Here is a 24,992-nt window from a genome sequence, read left to right on the forward strand (position 1 = left end):
TCAGTTCAGTCACTCAGTCGTGTCTGACTCTTTGCGACCCCATGAATCGCAGCACGCCAGGCCTCCCTGTCCATCACCAACTCCCAGAGTTTACTCAAACTCATGTCTATTGAGTCAGTGATGCCATCCAGCCATCTCATCCTCTGTCATCCCCTTCTCCTCCTGCCTTCAATCTTTCCCAGCATCAGCTCTTTGCCTCAGGTGGCCAAAGTATTGGAGTTTCAGCTTCAACGTCAGTCCTTCCAATGAATATTCAGGACTGATTTCCTTTAGGATTGATTGGTTGGATCTCCTTGCAGTCCATGGGACTTTACTGGGACTCAAACTAAAATTTTTAAATTGAGCTCAAATGGTAACTTTTATGTTTAATTTGTACCACAGATGGACTGAACTCGATATTTTCATCTGCAAGAATGTTTAAACCTTTAATTTTCTCCTAAACAGGTAATGAAATGAACAAAACAATCAGTGATCAAATTCAGAAATTTATTTACAAAAGTTAATTATTTTTGCTTTTAAAAAACAATTATTCAATTCATGAAGAGTAACCAAAAACAAATCTCATCAAAATGTATTACAACAGTCTTTCACAGAATCAATAGCTTTTTAAAAAACCATCAGTGAATACTTTAATGTAAAACCACAGTGTAAAAAATAGAAACTTTAATTCTAGTGACTAGACTGAAAGCCAATAAATAATCTTCTTCAAAGGGAAAAAATACTTGAGGGGAAAAAAAACGGTGTAACATGTGTAAAGCCGGAAATTTAAATATCAGTTTAGTTCCTCATTGCTAACATGGCATTTATATCCCAGATGAGATTTCGTAATTGATCCATAATTTGCTTCAGCTGTTGATTCTTCTGTTTGAGTTTCTGCAGAAACAAAAGAATTTATCAAAAAATGTTTCATGAAGTACAGACCATGAAGATATAAGATTAAAATGGCATTAAGTCAGAACTCTAATGAACCAGACAGAAATTAAGCTAAACACTTCCTTAAGGCAGAGTAGGAATAGGAAATGGCACCCACTCCAGTATTCTTGCCTGGAAAATTCCATGGACAGAGGAGCCTGGTGGGCTACAGTCCATGGGGTCCCAAAGAGTCGGACATGACTGAGGGACTAAGCATGCACTTCCTTAAGGCAGAAGGTCTCAATACTTTTCTGGCCGCAAACATCCACTGAAAGGCATAATAAATTCTAATTCGGCCTACAGAGCCTATGGCTCCAGCCCCCTACCTCCTTTTCCTCCTCCACTCGAACCACCAAAGAAAATAAGCTAAATATTCAATTATAAGACCTAAGCATATAGGTTTCCACAAGGCAGTGTAGCTTAATGGTTAAGAACACAAGCCCTAAAGCCTGGGTTCTCTGGGTTAACCCTCAGCTCCTTCACTAGGTAAATATCACTTAATCTCTCTGTGCGTCAGCTTCCACAACACAAAAATGGGGATAATAACTGAACCTATTTCATAAGGGTTGTTATAAAGAGTAAAAGACCTGATTCACATCAAGTGTTAGCAGTGCGCCTGGCATACAAGTAAGTGAAAGTGAATGAAAAGTCAAAGTGTTAGTTGCTTAGTTGTGTCGGACTCTTTGAGACCCCACAGACAACAGCCCGCCAGGCTCCTCTGTCCATGTGATTCTCCACGAAAGAATACTGGAGTGGGTAGACGTAAGCATTGAACAAATGTTACTGGTAGGCACAGAACATAAACTGTCAATAGAGAATATAAAGTATAATAAAAATGCAATTGATCCTTCAAACATGTGGCAGAAGTCACTAATTTCTCTAAGCATGAAGTGCAATCTACTTCTAATTCTGAAAACTGAAGACAGGATGCCACAGCCCCGATAGAATCTTCTTCATGACTGAGATTTGCTGGATGCCCTGAATGCACATGGAATTCTCCAGATCTGGCTCTCTAACAGGCCACAGTTTATAAACTTCTTATTAAGCATCTTTTCTTCAAATCGTATGTAGTAAATGTCTGTGTAGATAAAACAAGATCAAAACAGAGAATTTCAAAGTGTTCACTAGTTATTATAATAATCATTACTGTTAAGTGACCTCTTGGAAATACTATGTTTGAAAGTAATATAGTTAGTTAGATAATTTTAAAGACACTACATTAAAATACCTCTAGATTAAGTCATACATGTTCATTATAAGGAGACCTAGAAATCTTAATTTTGATTTATTAAAGAGCAAACTGAGATTAAATAAATTGTTCATATTCTATCTAGAGTCAGGGACCAGGAGGAAAGAAGCCAAAAGGGAGGAGAAAGAAATTCCTATTGGTATTCAACTTCTTGAAAGGCCAAGTTTGGTGAAAGAAGCTTAGTGATCACATTTTCAGTATTCATTAAGAAGTAACTGGAAGTAATAAAATTATATTAATGAATGATTAAAAAGAGACTTTCAAATTAGTATCAAAACAGAGGTTACAGATGGCTCCCACAATGGTTTCATCAATGGAATAAATGCTACTTTCAAGAATACTCACTTGGAAATATAAATTCTGATATTAAAAACTTTAGCTTCATTAACTCAAAAAATAAAGATAACTAAAAAACGGTAGGATATTTTCAAGGTAATACTCAACTTTGGGGAACAGTAAAAATTTTAAAGAGACCACTAAGTTTTAAATTAAAAAAAATTAGCATACAACTAAAAAATACCTGGGGCCAAAACACGTCATGAAAATATCAACACCAAAGCTGACAGCTATGCTTATTAGTGGTTAAACTGTAAATACATTTTCATGACATGATACAGGATTTAATATATACAGTCTTGCCACTGATTGATTTTAACAGAGGTTGACAGCTGCTATTATCAAAATCCATCAGCTGTGCCTGATTTGTTACATTAACAGGTGAATGTGTAAGTAGAGTACTTAAAAAGTTTATGCTAAGTAATACTATGTAATTTAATATTCACCCAAAGGCTATGACAATTGATCAAAGCAGTCTGTCCTCTGTATCCATGGTTCTGCATCTGCAGATTCAGTCAGCTGCAGATTGTGCAGTACTGTAGTATTTTATTGAAAAAAATCTGCATGTAAGCGGACCTGCACTATCCAAACCTGTGTTGGTCAAGGCGCAACTGTGGTTGAAAAATCAAACCAATTAATTTTGACTTTTAATAGCATCTGTGTAATTATGTAATTAAATTGTTGTTTAGTCACTCAGTCTTGTCTGACTCTTTTGTGACCCCATGGACTACAGCCTGTCCATGGGATTCCCTAGGCAAGAATACTAGAGTGGGTTGCCATTTCCTTCTCCAGGGGATCTTCTCAACCCAGGGACTGAACCCACATCTCCTACATTGGTAGGCAGATTCTTTACCACTAAGCCACCAGGGAAGCCAGTAATTAGATTAGACCAACATTTTACCATCTGAAGGTGGTTATTTCAAATAAACATTTTTCACAAAAACACTCAGGTATGTGTGCCATTAAGGCAGAAAAATATATCAATGATCATGAGTTTACTCAGTATTTTATAATTATTCAACTGTATTTTAATCATATTCCAGAAGGGAGGTACAAAATTTGAATAAGTAGAGGAAAGGAAAAAATAATTAGTAGCACTAATTATACATAAGATAAGTTGGTTAATAGGATATGTATTATGTTTAATTCACATTTATGATGCTTTATTTAAGGAATGAGTTAAAAACCTCTTTGGGTCAAAAAATCCACTTTGGTTTTTAGCTGTTAACTTTATTCTCTTTTGCTTTTTTAAGGGGAATTTCAATTTGAGTTAACCAAAACTTAGGCCTCTCCCCTTTAAAAAAAAAATTTATATATATATATATTTTCAAACTTTAAACTTTTTAGGATGGACTTAGAGAGTATCATTCAGAGTGAAGTAAGCCTCTCCCTTTTTTTTTTTTTTTTTGGGTCTGTTTATTACTTAGTTCTTCAGTCTTTCCTCAAATTAGACTAACAGTTTCCAGGAAGTAAGAGAGAGCCATGAGGCCAATCAAATAAATACTTCTCCTGCCACTCAAGAGAAGATACTTTCTCTCTAAATTCTCTTTAAAATTTTTTCCAATGGAAATATAGGGCTAAGCTTTAAATCTGTTTAATTTAAAACATTTAATGGATTCTTTCCTTTTTGTAATAATCTTCAGTTCAATACCATGTTAAATGAAACAAGTTTTACCCCAAAGCCAGAAACACATACAACAGCAAATTCAACAGATTCAAATGGTTTAATCAAAATCAAAGTGTTCTGAAATGCCTGAAGTAGAAATGGGAACAGAATTTAAAATATGGGCTTTTATTCCAAAAATAGATAAACCTTCAGAAATACTGTTTTGTGTATTGAAATAAACTTACCGCAGATAAATACAGTGGACTAAATTTTACACGTGTTTCTTTTTTTTTCTCAAACCCTAATAAAATGGCAGGAGAGGAATGAAAAGGCTATAAATTCACATGGAGAAAAATGATCAGAAAGGAGACAATAGTAGATGCCAGGTGGCACATTTTAAGGTAGGGCATAGAAGGGGAATAGTAAATGAGAGGAATGGTAAATGACATGGGAGGAAACCACTGTACCACCCAGAAGGATGCCCCTGAGAATGGCTGATCCTGAGGCAAGTGGCACAGCAAAGTCTGCTGTGAGGCCTAGGGACGGAAGCTGGAGGGGAAGAGCTACAGAAATAAGCGAGAGCCTAGGCTGCTCATTCCTACTTCTCACCAACACGGGACTGAGTCCCCTCTCCAAAGTTCCGTACCCACTCCCCCTTTCAGGGAACCAGGTTTGTTTCTTATGAATCAAATAGCTGGGGATTCAGGGATTCAGTGCCACCAGCACAGCAGAAGGCAAGAAGACAAGAGACTATCCCTCTATATAGGACACTGGACGATTCTGAACAGCCCTAAAGAAAAAAATCTCAGTAAATGATCCTTGGGGGTCCTCCAAAGAAGAAAGCCAGCTTGTTTCCAATCTTGCTATGATGAAAGCCAATTCACAAAGCCTATGATTAGTGTCTTAGTGCCTCACTCCCAAATAGAAATGGCTCATGTTTAAGCATCCGATGCTCCACAGATCTTTGATCCTCCATCTACAAAGACAACAAAACATAATAGACAGGGGTTGACAAACTATGGCATGTGACCTGTTTTTGTAAGGCCTGTGAACTAAGGATGGTTTTTGTTCTTTGGAAGGAATGATGCTAAAGCTGAAACTCCAGTACTTTGGCCACCTCATGCGAAGAGTTGACTTATTGGAAAAGACTCTGATGCTGGAAGGGATTGGGGGCAGGAGAAGGGGATGACAGAGGATGAGATGGCTGGATGGCATCACTGACTCGATGGACGTGAGTCTGAGTGAACTCCGGGAGTTGGTGATGGACAGGGAGACCTGGCGTGCTGTGATTCATGGGGTCGCAAAGAGTCGGACACGACTGAGCGACTGATCTGATCTGATCTGAAGGACCACCATGTCTCACAAAGCCTAAAAAATATTTATAACTAGGCTCTTTAAAATCTACCAAATGCCATATGAGAAGATTATGGAAGAACACCTTCTAATTCCTGAGGGAAATTAATTTACAACATATAATTTTATATCCAACCAAACAATCATCTGGACAGATACACAAAGACTAAAAACTTAAGTCCCTGCATTTCTTCTGAAGAAGCCACTGATGTATGAACCTTACAAACAAGGGAGGAAATAAACCAAGAAAGAGGAAGATGGAAGACTGAGGAGATAGTAAAATTAACTGAAGAGGTGAAGGAAAGGCCCCAGGACAGTAGTTGAATACCAGGCTTAGTGAGCATTCAATTCAGACCTAACAAGATGGTCCCAGCAAGACGGAGGACTCTGGGGGCAGGGTGGAATTGGGGGAACAAACCTATAAGTCATCTGATAATTTGCTGCTGGAAAGTTGGAAAATAGTACTGAGCTGCTCCCACAGATGCATAAAGAACTAATCAAAATTTTTCAAAATTACAGAACTATTAACTCTAGGAAAACAAAAAAAAGTTTTCAAGGAAACATAACTCTGGTTTCCTATGTGGTTTAGCAATAATCAGTATCTATGTGCCATAATAATAGGAACACAAAATATTTACTGAATCCCAATTATGACATAACCACACTGAAAGAACTGGGGGAAGGAAAGAGGTAGGTGGGTCCTAGACAGAGACCATAAAGAGACCTACATCCTCATGTGGAGAAATACTTTTACATATCAAATGCTTTGTATCAATTATATCCTTATCTTAAAATTCACAAAATTTTAGCTAGTAAGAGTGTTTTGATTATACACTGTCAAGGAATTACTATATTCTAATTATTTGAAAAGAGTGAAAGTGAAGTCGCTCAGTCATATCCGACTCTTTGCGGCCCCATGGACTGTAGCCCACCAGACTCCTCCATAGAATAGGCTATTTCAAAACCATATTAGAAAAAGGGAGAAACTTAGAGAAATAGGAAGTGAAATGAAACTTATCTTTAGAGAAATGATCTCATTCTGAAGCTTTTCTCTCCCCTGCCCCACCAAAATATCGTAATATCTTTTGGTTAGAGAACAAACTATATTTAAGTCACATGTAGCATTCTGAAATCAAAGTTATCATCACAATGGTGTTTCATTTACCTATACATTTCATTTTATAACTAACATCCTTACTACAGAGAAAAATAATAGAACACATCCATTGTGAATTAATATATAAGATTATCAACAGAAACATATAACACTTCTTAATATATGGATGTCTCATCTCTCTGGACTACCAAACACCACTTACTCTTCAAGATCTAACTTAAAAGTTTCCCCTCCTAATCCCTACTGTAAATTCTTTATGCTTATTACTGTCAAATTTGCTGAAAATATTCTTAGTGTATAGTTCACCTCATAAAATTTTCTTAAATGTTATTTTATTTTATTTAACTTTACAATATTGTATTGGTTTTGCCATATACCAAAATGAATCTGCCACAGATATACATGTGTTCCCCATCCAGAACCCTCCTCCGTCCTCCCTCCCCATACCATCCCTCTGGGTATTTTAGAAAAATCTTTTTTTTCTGAGTTTTGATATATATTTTTCTTTTAGTTTTCTAATATTTTGTTTAACAAGTCTTATTTTCAACTCTGAAATTCATTTTGACACGTTGTGTAATGTAAAAACTAGCTAAATTTTCCCCAAAGTGTCTATTTTTAAAGACTAATTTTCCACATAATCCTTCTTATGTCATATTAAATTCTCATATATTAATATAATAGACAGTTTTTCTGAATATTATTTCACTAATCTATCTGTATAATCATAAGGGATTTGATTTAGGTCATACCTGAATGTCTAGTGGTTTTCCCTACTTTCTTCAATTTAAGTCTGAATTTGGCAATAAGGAGTTCAAGATCTGAGCCACAGTCAGCTCCCGGTCTTGTTTTTGCTGACTGTATAGAGCTTCTACACCTTTGGCTGCAAAGAATGTAATAAATCTGATTTCAGTATTGACTATCTGGTGATGTCCACGTGTAGAGTCTTCTCTTGTGTTGTTGGAAGAGGGTGTTTGCTATGACCAGTGCGTTCTCTTGGCAAAACTCTGTTAGCCTTTGCCCTGCTTTGTTCTGTACTCCAAGGCCAAATTTGCCTGTTACTCCAAGTATTTCTTGACTTCCCACTTTTACATTCCAGTCCCCTATAATGAAAAGGACATCTTTTTTGGGTGTTAGTTCAAGAAAGTCTTGTAGGTCTTCATAGAACAGTTCAACTTCAGCTTCTTCAGCATTACTGGTCAGGGCATAGACTTGGATTACTGTGATATCGAATGGTTTGCCTTGGAAATGAACAGAGATCATTCTGTCGTTTTTGAGACTGCATCCAAGTATTGCATTTCGGACTCTTGTTGACTATGATGGCTACTCCATTTCTTCTAAAGGATTCTTGCCCACAGTAGTAAATATAATGGTCATCTGAGTTAAATTCACCCATTCCTGTCCATTTTAGTTTGCTGATTCCTAAAATGTCAATGTTCACTCTTACCATCTCCTGTTTGACCACTTCCATTTTGCCTTGATTCATGGACCTAACATTCCAGGTTCCTATGCAATATTGCTCTTTACAGCATTGGACTTTGCTTCTATCACCATTCACATCTACAACTGGATGGTGTTTTTGCTTTGGCTCCGTCTCTTCATTCTTTCTGAACTATGGATGGACGTTCGTGACACTGTATAGGAGACAGGGATCAAGACCATCCCCAAGAAAAAGAAATGCAAAAAAGCAAAGTGGCTGTCTGAGGAGGCCTTACAAATAGCTGTGAAAAGAAGAGAAGCGAAAAGCAAAGGAGAAAAGGAAAGATATACCCATTTGAATACAGAGTTCCAAAGAATACCAAAGAGAGATAAGAAAGCCTTCCTCAGCGATCAATCCAAAGAAATAGGGGAAAACAACAGAATGGGAAAGACTAGTGATCCCTTCAAGAAATTTAGAGATAGCAAGGGAACATTTCATACAGAGATGCGCTCAATAAAGGGTATAAATGGTATGGACCTAACAGAAGCAGAAGATATTACGAAGACATTGCAAGAATACACAGAAGAACCATACAAAAGAGATCTTCACGACCCAGATAACCATGATGGTGTGATCACTCACCAGACATCCTGGAATGAGAAGTCAAGTGGGCCTTAGGAAGCATCACTACGAACAGAGGTAGTGGAGGTGATGGAATTCTAGTTGAGCTATTTCAAATCCTAAAAGATGATGCTGTGAAAGTGCTGCACTCAATATGCCAGCAAATTTGGAAAACTCAGCAGTGGCCACAGGACTGGAAAATGTCAGTTTTCATTCTAATGGATGTGAGAGTTGGACTATAAAGGAAGCTGAGCGCTGATGAATCGATGCTTTTGAACTGTGGTGTTGGAGAAGACTCTTGAGAGTCCCTTGGACTCCAAGGAGATCCAACCAGTCCATTCTAAAGGAAATCAGCCCTGAATATTCATTGGAAAGACTGATGTTGAAGCTGAAACTCCCAATACTTTGGCTACCTGATATGAAGAACTGAATCATTGGAAAAGACCCTGATGCTGGAAAAGACTGAAGGTGGGAGGAGAAGGGGATGACAGAGGATGAGATGGTTGGATGGCATCACCGACTCAATGGATATGAGTTTGAGTGATGGACAGGGAGGCCTGGCATGCTGAAGTCCACAGGGTCACAGAAAGTCAGACACAACTGAGCAACTGAACTGAACTGAATCTGTCTGTTCTTCTTATGCCAGTATTTCACACTTAATTATTGTTTTATAATATGCTTCATCTAACATTTTAATTTTTGAAGCAAAGAGTCTGTTCATTTATTACTCTTACTGGAATTTTTTTTTTTATTATATGTATTTGAGTATGCTCTCAAGGAAAAAAGTTCCAATTTTTTATTTGTTTTTTGATTAGTATTGCACTAAAATCTTACTATTTTGTGCAATTTCAAGAGAATTCACATTTGTACTTGGAGTGTTACTAACACTATTCTGTAAAGCAATTATCCTTAAATTAAAAAATAAATAAAAAACTATGAAATAATTTATGAAATAAAAAACTATGAAATAAAAACTATGAAACAATTGTCTTGGCATTATTTTGCCAAATAATGCCAAGACTGGCATTTTTAGAGTAGTTATGGCCCATGTAAGAATGTCATGTGTTTTTTTAGCTGTTCAAAATTTCTTTATGAGTCTGGCAAAGGGTTTATGAATTCTGTTTATCTTTTCAAAGTACCAGCTTTTAGTTTCATTCATCTTTGCAACTGTTTTGTCTCTATTTCATTTATTTCAGCTCTGATCTTTATGATTTCTTTCCTTCTACTAACATTAGGTTTTATCTGATCTTTCTCTAGTTGTTTTAGGTGTAAGGTTAGGTTCTTTATTTGGGATTTTTCTTGGGAAGGGATAGTTAGGGAGTTTGGGTTGGACATGTATACACTTCTATATTTAAAATGGATAACAAAAAGGACCTACTGTACAGCACATGGAATTCTGCTCAATGGTATGTGGCAGCCGGAATAGGAGGGCAGTTTGGGGGAGAATGGATACATGTGTAAGTATGGCTGAGTCCCTTTGCTGTTTACCTGAAACTATCATAACATTGTTAATCAGCTATACTCCAATATAACATAAAAAGTTTTGCCAAAAAACAATCCTTTTATATGTGTTTAGTCTCATATATTATGGAAATCCTAACTACTTAATATTTGTTGTTGCAATTGTGAATAGGATTTTATAATCTAACTGGTTTATGACATTATAGGAAAATGGTATAAATCTTTAAGCTCTTTTATCAAATACTGATTGCCTGTACTTGTGAATCAGTGAGCTGCTTTGAGCTTCAGAAGCTTAAGCTATAATGTTATGTACTACCTTAATAAACTTAACAAATTTTTATATAATACTATAACTTCTGTTTCATAAAGTTTGTTTCACTGGCTATAATTTCTAAAATAGCATCAAACACAGTAGTATAAGGCATCTTATTTTCTGCCTGTTTTTAGTATGACTGGAGAAGGAAATGGCAACCCACTCCAGTATTCTTGCCTGGAGAATCCCGTGGACAGAGGAGCCTGGTGGGCTGCTGTCCATGGGGTCACACAGAGTCGGACATGGCTAAAGCAACTCAGCATGCATGCATGCATGCATTGGAGAAGGAAATGGCAACCCACTCCAGTATTCTTGCCTGGAGAGTCCCATGGATGGGGGAGCCTGGTGGGCTGCCGTCTATGGGGTCACACAAAGTCGGACGTAACTGAAGCAACTTAGCAGCACCAGCAGCAGCAATATGACTAGTTCTGTATTTCATTTCTATGAAAAATGTTGGCTGCATATCTGAAATAAAAAGTTTTTTTTTTAAAGACTATCACATTAATAATTTTAAGCATTCTTTGAGTCAGCAACATTTGAAGTCTATCAAATGTCTTCTAGATCTGAGGAAAAAAAAAGTTTTTTTCAATTTAGCCTACAGACCTTATATAAGTAAACTAAGTCATCCTCCTCTACCTCAGAAAACCCTCTTTGGCTGTGGTAGATTAATTAATGTCCTGATGAATTCTACTAACTAGCATTAAGAATTTCAGGAGTGAGGCAGGAGGTGGGGGCACTTATTTGTAAGTAAAGCACCAAGACTGGTAGTTTTATTTTGTGTGCTATTTGTTAGCCATGCTTCTATCCCAGAATGGACTGACAACATCGCTTATTTCCCTATGTTTCAAGAGAACTATCTGAACATTATCTTCTCAACTTCTGAAAGTACGCAGCAATAAATTCAAGTTAGGAACTTTTGTGGGGTGAAGGGTGGGATGGGGTAGTGCTTTGATAACTCTCAATTTCTTATTCAGCTGTTGAGACATTCACATCTCCTACTTGTAAAGTATTATCATTTGCTGCTCCAAACATGCTGTAACCTAGAGAGCTACAATTCTGCCTAGAGAAGAAAATGTAAATGGGCTGTGACAGAGCGCCTATGAGGCCTTTCTAAGAGCGTTACTGCTTGAATTCTGTGATCTTCTGACTGACCAGATGGCATTTCTGTTTACCTCTGAGTTTGGGGTTGTACTTTAGGTTAGATTTGCCACAGAAACAACTTCAGGTAATTCTATAATTCAAATTATGTTTTTGAGTTACATAGACTCCCTTTTAATTTGTATCAATAATTCAGAAATGTAAGACATACAGACTAGCAACTCACTTTATTGACTTCAGCAATTTCTCGCCTCTCTTCACTAGCAAAACGAGGTGGGCCAGCCCGGTCATCTTTTGAGCCATCTTCTTCCACATATGGAATAAGTTGCTGAGAGTGACAGACACAAGTTAAAAGTCAAAGATATGACACACAATTCCCAATTATACTGGCATAGATAATACATCCAATTAAGATCAATTTTTATACTTTTATCTTAATAGTACAAAAATACATTTTAATTCAAGTGATGGCCTAAAATAAAAGCATTATAAGTATATATCATTTCAATGAGTTCTGTACATTTGCTTTTGGGGTTTCTTTTGCAAAACAGTCCTTTTAGCTAAATTAGTTGTCACATGTAATTAAGTAATATCCTACTCAGTCAATCAGCAAATATTTAATTGGCAGATGCTGGGTGAGCAGACACTGCAAAAATAATGCCAAATAAGATACAAGTCCTACCCTTAAGTACTTTATGTCCATTCAGCTAGAATAGGCTTCCTTGATCTATATTAGAAAGAAAGGAACTTCATGGACATATATTATATAATTGTGATTTACTTGCTATTGAAGTGTCTATGTAGATTTCTAGACGTCTTATATTTGGGAGAAAGTTTTTTTGTAAGAGAAAAAGTTTATATAGCAATGAAACTTCCAACAGAATTATAATTAAATATGTATAGATTTGTGATGACATTTGTTTGATGAAACCCCTTGTACAGTCACCAGAGACTTGTCTCTTCCATCTTATATTACCAATGCAGGAACAGGACAGAGGCAAGTAACTAGTATAACCAGTAATCAATCTGGCCAAACTTCTGTGAATTCTTGGGACAAATATAAATTTGCCGACATCCATAACTATTTTCTTCCTTTCCTCTCTCCAAATGCAGACAGTGGTCCTTCATCTCAAATACATTTAGTCTTCATTCCTGTACACTGATTCCTCTGCCCTCCCGACTTCATTATTTATTTCCCCTGACCTCACCTGACCGTTTTCTTCCATTTTCATCTAAACAAGTTCTCCCATTTGGAAGGGGGGGGGCGAAAAAAAACCCAAGCTCTATCCCTCCTACCACCTACTGCTTTCTTCTTTTGTTTTTAGTCTAAGCTTCTTGAAAGATAGATATCCACTTTTTGGCTTCAGTTCCTTACTTCCTGTTTAATCTTCAGCTCACTGTGATCTGACTTCTGTTGCTATCTTTCCACCAAAGCTCCGACCAAATATACCAACAATTTTCCTCTAGCAAAATCTGCTGGACAGTTTTCATTCCTTATTTTCCTTGACTTTTCTGCAGCCTCTGTCAGAGTCCACCATATTTCTGACCCTGCACATCTCTGACCACTTTTTTCAGGCTGTATTGCAGTTTACTCTTTGTCTGTTCACCCCATACATGCTGATCACTCAAATAAGAAAGCACTGACGACATGGAACTGTTCTTTATATAGAGTGAGAGAACATCTAACCCCACTCCCTGCCACCAGCTACCTCTGGTGGCAGAGATTATCACTTGTCAACAGGAAAGGACCACCTATAAAAATAACCGTATACCTGATTAACTAACATATACCTACAATCCAAGATTAAACTTAAAGAAATATATTTAAAAACTAGAGTGATTCTACTAAGATAATTTAATAATGATGAAAATGGTCATAACCTTTTATCCATAAAGAACTTACATGAAAACCACTGTAAAAGTATTTTACAATACTATTAAAATGTCTACTAAGACATCATGCACTGACTTAATTAAAATGAGACACTGACAGCAACAATAGAAGTGCCACAGATAATCTCCGATAATCTCCCCCAACAACAAAAATTCACTATCAGCCTGGATGCTAAAGTCTGCAAGAAATTATCAACATGAAAAGACAGTTCTATATATATATATACATACACACATATATCTCACAATTTCATCTTTTCTAGTCAAAAGTGAAACCAGTATGATCAAAATCTGAAAATACTGTGAAAATAAAAAAAGGGAAAAAATTACAAATGTCCTAAGACTCTTACATTCACCCTCCCTCGACCACTAAAACTTGCCTCTACTGGAATGGGATCCATCCCTCCGCAGTTTTCATTGCATTTATCATAGACCAATCTCAGCTTCCTGAAGAGAATAGAAAGTTGGCGAAGGTGATCCTGTAGTTTTGCTAACCGGTCTTGGTATGTTCCAGTATGGTAAGTGACACCATTTGGCAGCTTCTCGGACAAAAACCCAAAAACATAAAGTAATGAAAATCAAGATTTTCTTTAAGCAAAGCTAACGAACAGAAACAATCTTTGAGCGATGCATAAAAGCAAGCTGTTCCTCACAATGAATCAAGTGCAACTTTAAGAATTTAACAGTAATACATGCTCATTTATTAATTAGCTCCTTAGCATACTGTCAAGCAGTTCTACAAGACTTTGTGATAAGCCTTTCTGATCAGTTGAAATGCTTTCTGCCTCTAACATTTGACTATATTTATACCACAGCTTTGTATTATAACTAAAAAGAATACACAATTTTAATATCACTTAAGATAATGTAGAAGCAGCAAGGTGCCGAACTCAACCAGGAGCTGAATTCAAACAACTCAAAATACAATTTTAAGAAAAAGAAGAAGAAAAGGAAAAAAAAGAAGATAGGACTTTTCAGTAGAAGAAAAAGAAGAGTATGCTGCCGTTGTTGCAAAAATAATCTCAAGATACCTTAACTATTATAATTAAGATGCTCTGGGCATGCATTAAAACATACAGCTGTCACCAAAAGTTTTACTTTAAAAGAAATCAATAGCAGGCGATATATAGTAACAAATCAATCTGTACTTGAAAATTATTAATAAATTATTGCAAATAACTGCTATGATCATAACTCTGTCTTGGATGCTTATATATTTTTAATTCAGGAATTTTACCAAAAGAAGCCAAAATACATACTGAAATGACAAAAATCACAGATAAATGGAAAAACTACTACTTACTTACAACTAAATGCATATTTTGTGCAGTGCTGAAACTTACAAAATCTTCCTCTCTGTGTATATCTTTACAATATTTTATTCCCACAATTTGATCTGTGAAATTATCCTAAAACTAGAATTAACAAAGTTTGTACAATGGTTTCTAGTATACAAGGTAATTTCATTAAAATCACTAATTCATACACTTAGGGATTACAAAGTGACTTAAAATCAAAACTCCAAATAATGTCTAAAGCTAGAAGATCAATCCAGTCTTTTCTAAACCTCAGTTCATCCTTTTTTTCTTTCCTAAACAGCTGAGGTAGGAATCAAAAAAAGCCTATACAGTGTTCAGAGAAGAAAGAAAATAAGAGCCACTATTGTTCCAAGTAGGTAAAACCATAAACACGGAGGGGGAAAAAAAAAGACCAAAGGCATATATGTAATTATACATATATAGTTATTAAAAGGTGTGAGTGAAGTCGCTCAGTCATGTCTGACTCTTTGCGGCCCCATGGACTGTATAGCCTACCAGGCTCCTCCCTCCATGGGATTCTCCAGGCAAGAGTACTGGAGTGGGTTGCCATTTCCTTCTCCAATTAAAAGGTGTAATAGTTCATAAAAGATGTAACAGGAAGATAGGCTTAATAATTGATTTTCTTCTTTTATCTCATTTCTAAATTTCCTGTAATGTTATGGTTTACAATTTAAGGAGATGGATCTTTTAAAATTCTTTGAAATTAGTTTTTATAATATTAGGATTTTTGGAAATTTTCAAGCATTAAAACATTCTGAAGATGAAATCTCAAAGAAAAGGGTTAAAGTATCAAAGACTGAATTAGTGAAAACAGTTTAAAGGACAAAAGCATTGAGAGTTCACCCTCCACAATACTATGTGGGATTTCTCACAATCTTTCAATTTATGAAGTTTCAAAACATTAAAAAATAAGAAAAAATTTTCAAAGGGTCACTGCTTTCTTGTTTGGGTGACAATAAGAAATATAATAATTACACTTTACATACAGAAGCAGGCTATACCTTTATTATGGTACTACATTTTTTGTGCCTACATTGTAGGTAGTATATACTTTGCCTATATTTTGTATTTAATAAAGACTAAAGATACTCATGATGTACTCTGCATATAAGTTAAATAAGCAGGGTGACAATATACAGCCTTGATGTACTCCTTTTCCTATTTGGGACCAGTCTGTTGTTCCATGTCCAGTTCTAACTGTTGCTTCCTGACCTGCATACATATTTCTCAAGAGGCAAGTCAGGTGGTCTGATATTCCCATCTCTTTCAGAATTGTCCACAGTTTATTGTGATCCACACAGTCAAAGGCTTTGGCATAGCCAATAAAGCAGATATAGATGTTTTTCTGGAACTCTCTTGTATTTTCCATGATCTAGCAGATGTTGGCAATTTGATCTCTGGTTCCTCTGCCTTTTCTAAAACCAGCTTGAACCTCTGGAACTTCACGGTTCACGTATTGCTGAAGCCTGGCTTGGAGAATTTTGAGCATTATTTTACTAGCTTGTGAGATGAGTGCAATTGTGTGGTAGTTTGAGCATTCTTTGGCATTGCCTTTCTTTGGAATTGGAATGAAAACTGACCTTTTCCAGTCCTGTGGCCACTGCTGAGTTTTGTGCTGGGCTGGAAGAGGCACAAGCTGGAATCAAGACTGCCGGGAGAAATATTAATAACCACAGATATTCAGATGACACCACCCTTATGGCAGAAAGTGAAGAGGAGCTAAAGAGCCTCTTGATGAAAGTTAAAGAGGAGAGTCACAAGGCTGGCTTAAAGCTCAACATTCAGAAAACTAAGATCATGGCATCTGGTCCCATCACTTCATGGGAAGTAGATGGGGAAACAGTGAAAACAGTGTCTGACTTTATTTTGGGGGGCTCCAAAATCACTGTAGATGGTGACTGCAACCATGAAATTAAAAGACGCTTACTCCTTGGAAGGAAAGTTATGACCAACCTAGACAGCATATTAAAAAGCAGAGATATTACTTTGCCAACAAAGGTCAGTCTAGTCAAGGCTATGGTTTTTCCAGTGGTCATGTATGGATGTGAGAGTTGGACTGTGAAGAAAGCTGAGCGCCAAAGAATTGATGCTTTTGAACTGTGGTGTTGGAGAAGACTCTTTTGAGTCCCTTGGACTACAAGGAGATCCAACCAGTCCATTCTGAAGGAGATCAGTCTTGGGTGTTCATTGGAAGGACTGATGTTGAAGCTGAAACTCCCGTACTTTGGCCACCTCATGCAAAGAGTTGACTCACTGGAAAAGACTCTGATGCTGGGAGGGATTGGGGGCAGGAGGAGAAGGGGATGACAGAGGATGAGATGGCTGGATGGCATCACCGACTCAATGGACATGAGTTTGAGCAAGCTCCAGGAGTTGGTGATGGACAAGGAAGCCTGGCGTGCTGCAGTCCATGGGGTCGCAAAGAATCAGACATGACTGAGTGACTGAACTGAACTGTGGAGAGAGGTTAGACAGGTAGCAGAGGAGGAGGAATGTTCACTGTAATGTCCCTTTTCATGTCTGAATTCAGAATATATTTTATACTTAAAAAAAAAGTAAGATTTAAAGCACAACAAATAGAACCAAAGCAATACTTTTTCATGCAAGGAATCAACCTAGGTTCTAGTGATTTGGGGGAGACATCTGTTAGCCCCATGAAATTTTATTCCGAATGTTTCTTTATATATGCACTCGTCTCAGAAGAGAGTCTGTAGTTTTCATCAGATTCTCAAGAGGCTAAAGGACAACTAATAAAGAAGGACTTCTCTAAAACCAATGCTCAGAAATAATCTCAGAAGTTGGTATTTATGGCACGTCATCAAGAAACACAAGCTGGAATCAAGATTGCCGGGAGAAATATCAATCACCTCAGATATGCAGATGACACCACCCTTATGGCAGAAAGTGAAGAGGAACTAAAAAGCCTCTTGATGAAAGTGAAGGTGGAGAGTGAAAAAGTTGGCTTAAAGCTCAACATTCAGAAAACGAAGATCATGGCATCCGGTCCCATCACTTCATGGGAAATAGATGGGGAAACAGTGGAAACAGTGTCAGACTTTATTTTTCTGGGCTCCAAAATCACTGCAGATGGTGATTGCAGCCATGAAATTACAAGACGCTTACTCCTTGGAAGGAAAGTTATGACCAACCTAGATAGCATATTGAAAAGCAGAGACATTACTTTGCCAACAAAGGTTCGTCTAGTCAAGGCTATGGTTTTTCCTGTGGTCATGTATGGATGTGAGAGTTGGACTATGAAGAAGGCTGAGCGCCGAAGAATTGATGCTTTTGAAGTGTGGTGTTGGAGAAGACTCTTGAGAGTCCCTTGGACTGCGGGAGATCCTACCAGTCCATTCTGAAGGAGATCAGCCCTGGGATTTCTTTGGAAGGAATGATGCTAAAGCTGAAACTCCAGTACTTTGGCCACCTCATGGGAAGAATTGACTCATTGGAAAAGACTCTGATGCTGGGAGGGATTGGGGGCAAGAGGAGAAGGGGATGACAGAGGATGAGATGACTGGATGGCATCACTGACTCGATGGACCTGAGTCTCAGTGAACTCCGGGAGTTGGTGATGGACAGGGAGGCCTGGCATGCTGCAATTCATGGGGTTGCAAAGAGTCGGACATGACTGAGCGACTGATCTGAACTGATCCTTCTGGATTAATAATATAGAAGATAATTTTAAAAATTTGAAATTAAAACTGTATTAACAAATAGTTTATATGTAGTCTTGTTTGTACCACTTCTCCTCCCTGATTTCTATAAATTAAGGAGCACACTGTTGCTTAATTTACAGCCAACTATGATATGGCCCAAAGGGTCTTAGTGAGTTAAAACACAGAATTCACAAGCACAAAGAAATAGTTATTGTAGTCCTTACAAATTGGTTTTGAATATATGTCCACATGTAATCTAGTTATTGATAGTATCTTTTAAAAGTTCAGTTCTTTCACTGTCAGTCATGGATGTGTATTAGATCTCTTAATAATACAAACTGTTGATAGCAAGTTAGTATAATAAAAAGGTTAGTAGAAAAAGCTACCAGTCATATATGATGTTGAGTAAATTCTTCAAGTCCCAGTTTCCTTAATTGTAAAATAGAGATAAAAATACTTCTTAGAACTGTTCTTAACAACAATGTTCCTAAGGAAAGTATTTGATAAATGTTAGCTATTAGCTCTACTAGTCCAATACAGCAGCTTAAAAATAAATATTTGCTAAATTCTGAGAGATCATTTAATCTGTATTTTAATCATCTTACATTTTAATCTATAAACTTTTAAAACAATTGCCAAAGATTTCATATCTCCTCTTGGATTCCCTTTTTATCTCACAATGGCTTATTAACAGAGTCTTAAAATATTTCTGTACAGTTGTATTACTTCTAGAATCAATAGGAAAAACACCCCAACCATTGTATTTAAAAAGGAAATAAAACAATCTTTAGTGCACCAGCTGAAATAAGAGTTTGAAAGTTCTAAGAGTCTGAGGACCTGGTTTCAAATTTACCCTACACTGACTATCACCTCTGTCACTTCACGTCTCAGAGCCATAGAATCTTCATCCATAAAACAAGAATGATATCCACATCACACAGTAATAAGATAAGCCTTAAACATGGGTTAGTAAAATAGTAAAATGGTGCTGGAATGACATGATATCCAAACGCAAAAAAAAAAAAAGACAGATCTATATCTATCATTATTTTAAAAAAGTAACTCCATGTGGATCATAGACCTAAATGTAAAACCTAAGACTATAAAACTTCAGAAGAAAACATAAGAAATCTTTGGGTTAGGCAAAGATTTCTTAGGTATGGCACCAAAACCCAAAATCTGTAAAAGGACAAATCAATAAATTGGATTCCATTAAAGTTTAAAATATCTGTTCTTCAAAAGACAATGTGAAGAGAATAAAAAGACATGCCACAGACTGGGAGAAAGTACTGATGAAACAGAAAGACATACAATTCCAAAAAAAAAAAAAGGAAAAAGACAGTAACAACTACTGGCAAGGATGAGGAAACTTTTGGAAAAGTTTCTTAAAATAGTAATCAATCATTTCCCTCATAACCCAGCAATTCCACGCCTAGGCATCTACCTACTCAAGAGAAATGAAACATGTTCACACAAACATTTGTAGCTGAACACTCAGAAGTGTTATTTATAATGGCTCCAAAGTGGATACAAACCAAATGGCCATCAACAGATACACTAATTGTGATATAATCATACAATAGAATACTGTTCAGCAATGACAAGGAATGACCTACTGATGATATTTGTTGAGTGAAAGAAGCCAGATCCGGTCCCCGCCCCCAATCATAGTGTATGATTTCATGTGTACGAAGCTCTAGAAAATGCCAACTAGCTATGATGCCAGAAATCAAAAGAGAGACTGCCTGTGGATGGAAAGCCAGAAGTAAATTTAAAAGGGGCACGAGAATGTGCTCACTTCTCCACAGAGGGAACTGTGGGGTGATGGACGTTGGTTTCACAAGTACACGTGTCAAAACTTTGAATAAATGCATTGTATTGGGAATCAGTTATACCAAAATAAAGCTGTTTAGCAAAAATGGTTAGCAGAATCTGAGTTCAACTCCTTGAACCATCACAAAGTATTCTGTGGAAAAAGAGAGATTAAAATAACCCAAAGAGCGTGGAGGAGTGAGGCCCACCTCTACCTTGAAAGATACAAGAGTTCGCCTAGAGCCTACAGAACCTGGTCGAATCTAGAAAATGCGGCTTCATCCTTTTCAGAGATCCGGTCTGGAAAACATCACCTTCACATTTGGGGACAGACACTTTATCGGGGAACACTAATGAATGTAAATGGGGGCGACCCCATACTCGTGGATTGCCCAGGGCAGCCGCATCGACGCCGAGGGACCCCAGGTAACAATTAAACAAGCTGCTCCTTCCCTCGCAGAAGCACCTCGCTTTCTCCAAGCACGCCCCGGAGAGGGGCCCGCCCTCCTTCCCACCTGCATGTTCCTCAGGAGCTGGAAGATCTCCATGGTGCGGTACACGATGTCTTGGACCGTCTCCTGCCCGATTCGGCAGAGCGATGCAGTGTTGACTTCTCGGGCCGCCTGCTGGGCCTGGGGCCCGGCGAAAGGCCCGGGCGCCATCCCCGACGCCGCCAACGGAGGGGTGGACATGGCGTGGCAGCGGCGTCAGGTCAACAGGTCTGGAGGATAGGTGTCGGGGATGTCCCCCGACGCTGCTCGACCTCAGGCCTCGGCGTAAGCAGGAGCTTGTGAGACTCCAGCGGTCTGATTTCAAAACAGCGGCCACGACTTCCGCCACGGTGACGTGACGCGCCGTCAGACGTCACAGGGCCCGCCCACTCGGCAGGTCCCTGGGAACTTGCGGTTCAAGGACGGCTGGGATTGGACTGGACGCGCGGGCGGGTCGGATCGGACGTGTTGAGCAGCCAATCACCGGGTGAACTCCAGACAGAGGGGGCGGTGCGCAGGGTGGAAGACAGGTGGGCTTTCCCACAGTTCGTTTCCCAGTCTCAGCCAGTGGTTAAAATTCTTAATAGAACTCTGATTTCGTGTTAATTTCCTTGCTGATTATTGCCTTGTCACGAGCCTACGAAGTTTGTAGTATTACTTTCCTTTCACAGCTAGAAGGCAGACTCAGAGGGGCTAGTTCGACATGTTTCGTCACAAACAACTTGCAACTGAAACCTGAAATTTGAGTTTTTGATATTCCAAGCTTTACTGTGACGTGATACTAATTTCCCATTTGTTGTTGTTTCCTGCTAAAAAGTCCGTTTATTTGATAAGCTTTTCTGATCACAGAAAGTATAAAATTAACACTTCTGTCTCTCATGGCACACGATTCCTCCACTTCCTTCCCTTTTCTGACTTTGGCGCTATGTTATATATAATTTTCAGTGTTTTCTTTCTGACTTCTTGCCTTATTCACACAGACCAGATATCCTGGACTAAAATTCAAAGTTAGCACTGCCCAACTGTGGACAAATCATTTCAGCTTCCATGTAAAAGCATGGGAGTAACCATCAGTTCAGTCCAGTCTCTCAGTTGTGTCCGACGCTTTGAAACCACATGGACTGTGGCCAGACTTTCTTGTCCATCACCAACTTCTGGAGCTTGCTCAGACTCATGTCCTTCCAGTCGGTGATGCCATCCAACCATCTCATCCTCTGTCGCCTCCTCCTCCTCCTGCCTTCAACCTTTCGCAGCGTCAGGGTCTTTTCCAGTGAGTCAGTTCTTCGCGTCAGGTGGCCAAAGTACTGGAGCTTCAGCTTCGGCATCAGTCCTTCCAATAAATATTCAGGGCTGATTTCTTTTAGGACAGAATGGTTGGATCTCCTTGCAGTCCAAGAGACTCTTCAAGAGTCTTCTCCAGCACCATAGTTCAAAAGCATCAATTCTTCAGTGCTCAGCTTTCTTTATAGTCCAACTCTCACATCCATACATAACTACTGGAAAAACCATAGCTTTGACTACGTGGACCTTTGTTGGCAAAGTAATGTCTCTGCTTTTTAATATGCTGTCTAAGTTGTTCATGGGCTTCATTAGTAGCTCAGATGGTAAAGCATCCACCTGTAATGCAGGAGACCAGGGTTCAATCCCTGGGTCAGGAAGATCCCCTGGAGAAGGAAATGGCAACCCACTCCTGTATTCTTGCCTGGAGAATCCCACGGACAGAGGAGCCTGGTGGGCTACAATCTATGGGGTTGCAAAGTCAGACACGACTGAGCAACTAACACACACACACAAGTTGTTCATAGCTTTTCTTCCAAGGAGCAAGCGTTGTTTAATTTCATGGCTGCAGTCACCATCTGCAGTGATTTTGGAGCCCAAGAAAATAAAGTCTGTCACTGTTTCCATTGTTTTCCCATCTATTTGCATGAAGTAATGGGACCAGATGCCATGATCTTCATTTTTTTAATGTTGAGTTTTAAGGCAACTTTTTCACTCTCCTTTTTCACTTTCAATAAAGTTTTTTTCATTCTTCTTTGCCTTCTGCCATAAGGATGGTGTCATTTGCATATCTGATATTATTGATATTTCTCCCGGCAATCTCGATTCCAGCTTGTGCTTCACCCAGCCGGGCATTTCGCATGATGGGAAACCTTTGGGATTCTTGATAGTATTAAGTGAGATTCTGAATATAAAGTACTTACAGTTCGAAGCATAAGTATTCAATAAATGTGTTCACATGTGTAACAGTGAGAAGAAATAGGTAAAGTGAGAAGTAAGGAATAAAGTTGTCCCAGGACAGAGGCAATAGGAATACTAAGAGACAGAAACAGGAAAAGAAGGCCATAATAACAAAGTTGACAATAGCCTGAGAGAATGAAGGAAAATCAAGATAATATCATACCATGGAAGCCACAGGAAGCACAGGTTAGGAAAGGAGCTCTTGGTGAACAGTGTCGAATACTACTGTAAAAGGAGGTATCTTAATTTAAAGAATAGGAATGCTGCTGCTGCTGGAATATTAAGTGGAAAATTCTTGCCTGACATTGTGTAGAAAAAATGGTGAAGTGAGATAGCAACTATGTGTTCAATCCAGGAGCTATGCTGCCTTTTTCCTTTGCAACAGAATGTCTGATTTTAATAGACATCAGGGTGAATATATGTCTCAGTTTTCATTACATGTTGGCAAGGCTGTTTTACTGGGTCATAGCCAGTGGGTTAGAAGCATGGGTGACATGTGAGGCTATTGGCAGTTATGTCTAAAAGAAGGGAACCATCTGAACAGCATGATAACCAATGAAACAAACAGGCAACCTGTGGAATGGGAGAAAATATTTTGCAAACCATAATACTCACATAAGGGGCTAATATCCAAAATATATAGGAACTTATACCACTAAATAGCAAAAGGACAAATAATTCATTTAAAAATTTGACAGAGGCTCTCAATAGATATTTTTCTAACGAAGACATAAAAATGGCCAAAGAGTCCATGGAAAAAATCAAATCAAAATCATCAGAGAAATGCAAATCAAAATCACAAGGAGATATCACCTCACACCTATTAAAATGGCTATTATCAAAGATAAGAGAAAGAGTTGGCTATAATGAAGAGAAAAGGGAACCTTTGTGCACTGGTGGTAGAAATGTGAATTGGAACCGCCACTGTGGAAAAGAGTATGGAGGTTTCTCAAAAACTTAAAAATAAAACTACCATATTATGTAGCGATCACACTCCTGAGTATATATCAAGAAGAATTGAAATGAGGATTTCAAAGAGATATCTACATTCCCATGTTCATTGCAGCATTATTCACAATAGCAGAAATGTAGAAATGACCCAAATAGTCATCAACAAATGAATGGATAAAGAAAATGTGGTGCGTGCATGTATTTCAACCTTTAAAAAGAAGCAAATTCCATCCCTTGTGATAACAAGGATAGACCTACAAGACGTTATGCTAAATTAATTAAGTCAGTCACAGAAGATCAAATGCAGCCATGATTTATCTTATATGAGGGGTCTAAAATAGTCAAATGTATAGAAGTAGACAATAGAATTGGAGAAGGAAATGGCAACCCACTCCAGTGTTCTTGCCTGGAGAATCTCAGGGACACGGGAACCTGGTGGGCTGCTGTCTCTGGGTTCGCACAAGATGAGAAAGTTCCAGAGATGTGATGTACAATATAATCGGTATAGTTAATAAGATATTGTATACTTAAAAATGTGTTAAGAGGGTTAATCTCATTTTGTATCCTTAACACACACACACACAACCCCAAAGGGACACAAGGAAATTGCTGGAGGTGATGAATATATTTATTACCTTGATTGTGATGATGGTAAAATGAGTATATACCTATTTCCAAACTCAGCAAATTGTGTACATTAATTGTGTGCAGTTCTTTGTATACCAGTTATTCTTCAATAAAGCTTGAGGGGTAGACAAAAAGAAGAGAGCCTCCAATTTCTCCTTCCAAGTGGAATTCAGACATTGTGGCTGCAGCTCAAATGAGCTCTTATTTGGGGACATTTTTTGTCACATGCAGCTGAATCTAATTCTAGCTGCTGAAGTGGCAACTTTGGAATTAGACCTGAGCTCCATTTAGTTCTTGATTCCAACGTAGTTTCTCCTAATATTACGATTTACCGCCTCTCCTTTAAATGATCCAAAAAACAGACCAGAGCCCCTTTTGACCTGGTCCACCATCCCCAGTGGTGCCACAAGCTCTTGTGTACTTTCAAGAGTGGAGTTAGCTTTGCTTCTGTTTCCACAGAAAGTGCTACCTCTGCACTTTCTAGAACCTGGGCATGCTCAGTTGTTCAGTCGTGTCCAA

General features: G+C 38.1%; 1 protein-coding gene across 3 annotated transcripts; it reads right to left on the bottom strand.

The window, feature by feature from the left end:
* Nucleotides 1-467: 467 nt before the first annotated feature.
* MED30 (mediator complex subunit 30) lies at nt 468-21,060 on the bottom strand. Of its 3 annotated transcripts, none has more exons than XM_055546365.1 (4): nt 20,682-21,051; nt 13,757-13,915; nt 11,710-11,811; nt 468-873 (listed from the first exon to the last, which is right to left on the bottom strand). In XM_055546365.1, the coding sequence occupies exons 1-4, from the start codon at nt 20,856-20,858 to the stop codon at nt 778-780; spliced, it is 534 nt and encodes a 177-aa protein (XP_055402340.1). In that variant the 5' UTR covers nt 20,859-21,051; the 3' UTR covers nt 468-777. The 3 variants fall into 3 exon arrangements, with proteins under 3 accessions (XP_055402340.1, XP_055402342.1, XP_055402341.1); XM_055546366.1 differs by lacking the exon at nt 468-873 and adding an exon at nt 10,723-10,850 and having other exon boundaries at nt 20,682-21,056; XM_055546367.1 differs by lacking the exon at nt 13,757-13,915 and having other exon boundaries at nt 20,682-21,060.
* Between the last annotated feature and the right edge of the window lie 3,932 nt (nt 21,061-24,992).

The sequence above is a fragment of the Bubalus kerabau genome, chromosome 14 (genome assembly GCF_029407905.1).
Source record: "Bubalus kerabau isolate K-KA32 ecotype Philippines breed swamp buffalo chromosome 14, PCC_UOA_SB_1v2, whole genome shotgun sequence".
In the NCBI taxonomy this organism is placed as follows: domain Eukaryota; kingdom Metazoa; phylum Chordata; class Mammalia; order Artiodactyla; family Bovidae; genus Bubalus; species Bubalus kerabau.

Bases quoted from the DNA above. Each gene is read 5' to 3' on its own strand.
- MED30 (XM_055546365.1), bottom strand. From the start codon at position 20,858: ATGTCCACCCCTCCGTTGGCGGCGTCGGGGATGGCGCCCGGGCCTTTC. The intron at 11,812-13,756 runs GCAAGTTTTAGT...TGTCACTCTCAG, and splicing joins TGGATCCCATTCCAGTAGAG to CAACTTATTCCATATGTGGA. The intron at 874-11,709 runs GTGAGTTGCTAG...TTGTTTCTGCAG, and splicing joins AAATTGCTGAAGTCAATAAA to AAACTCAAACAGAAGAATCA.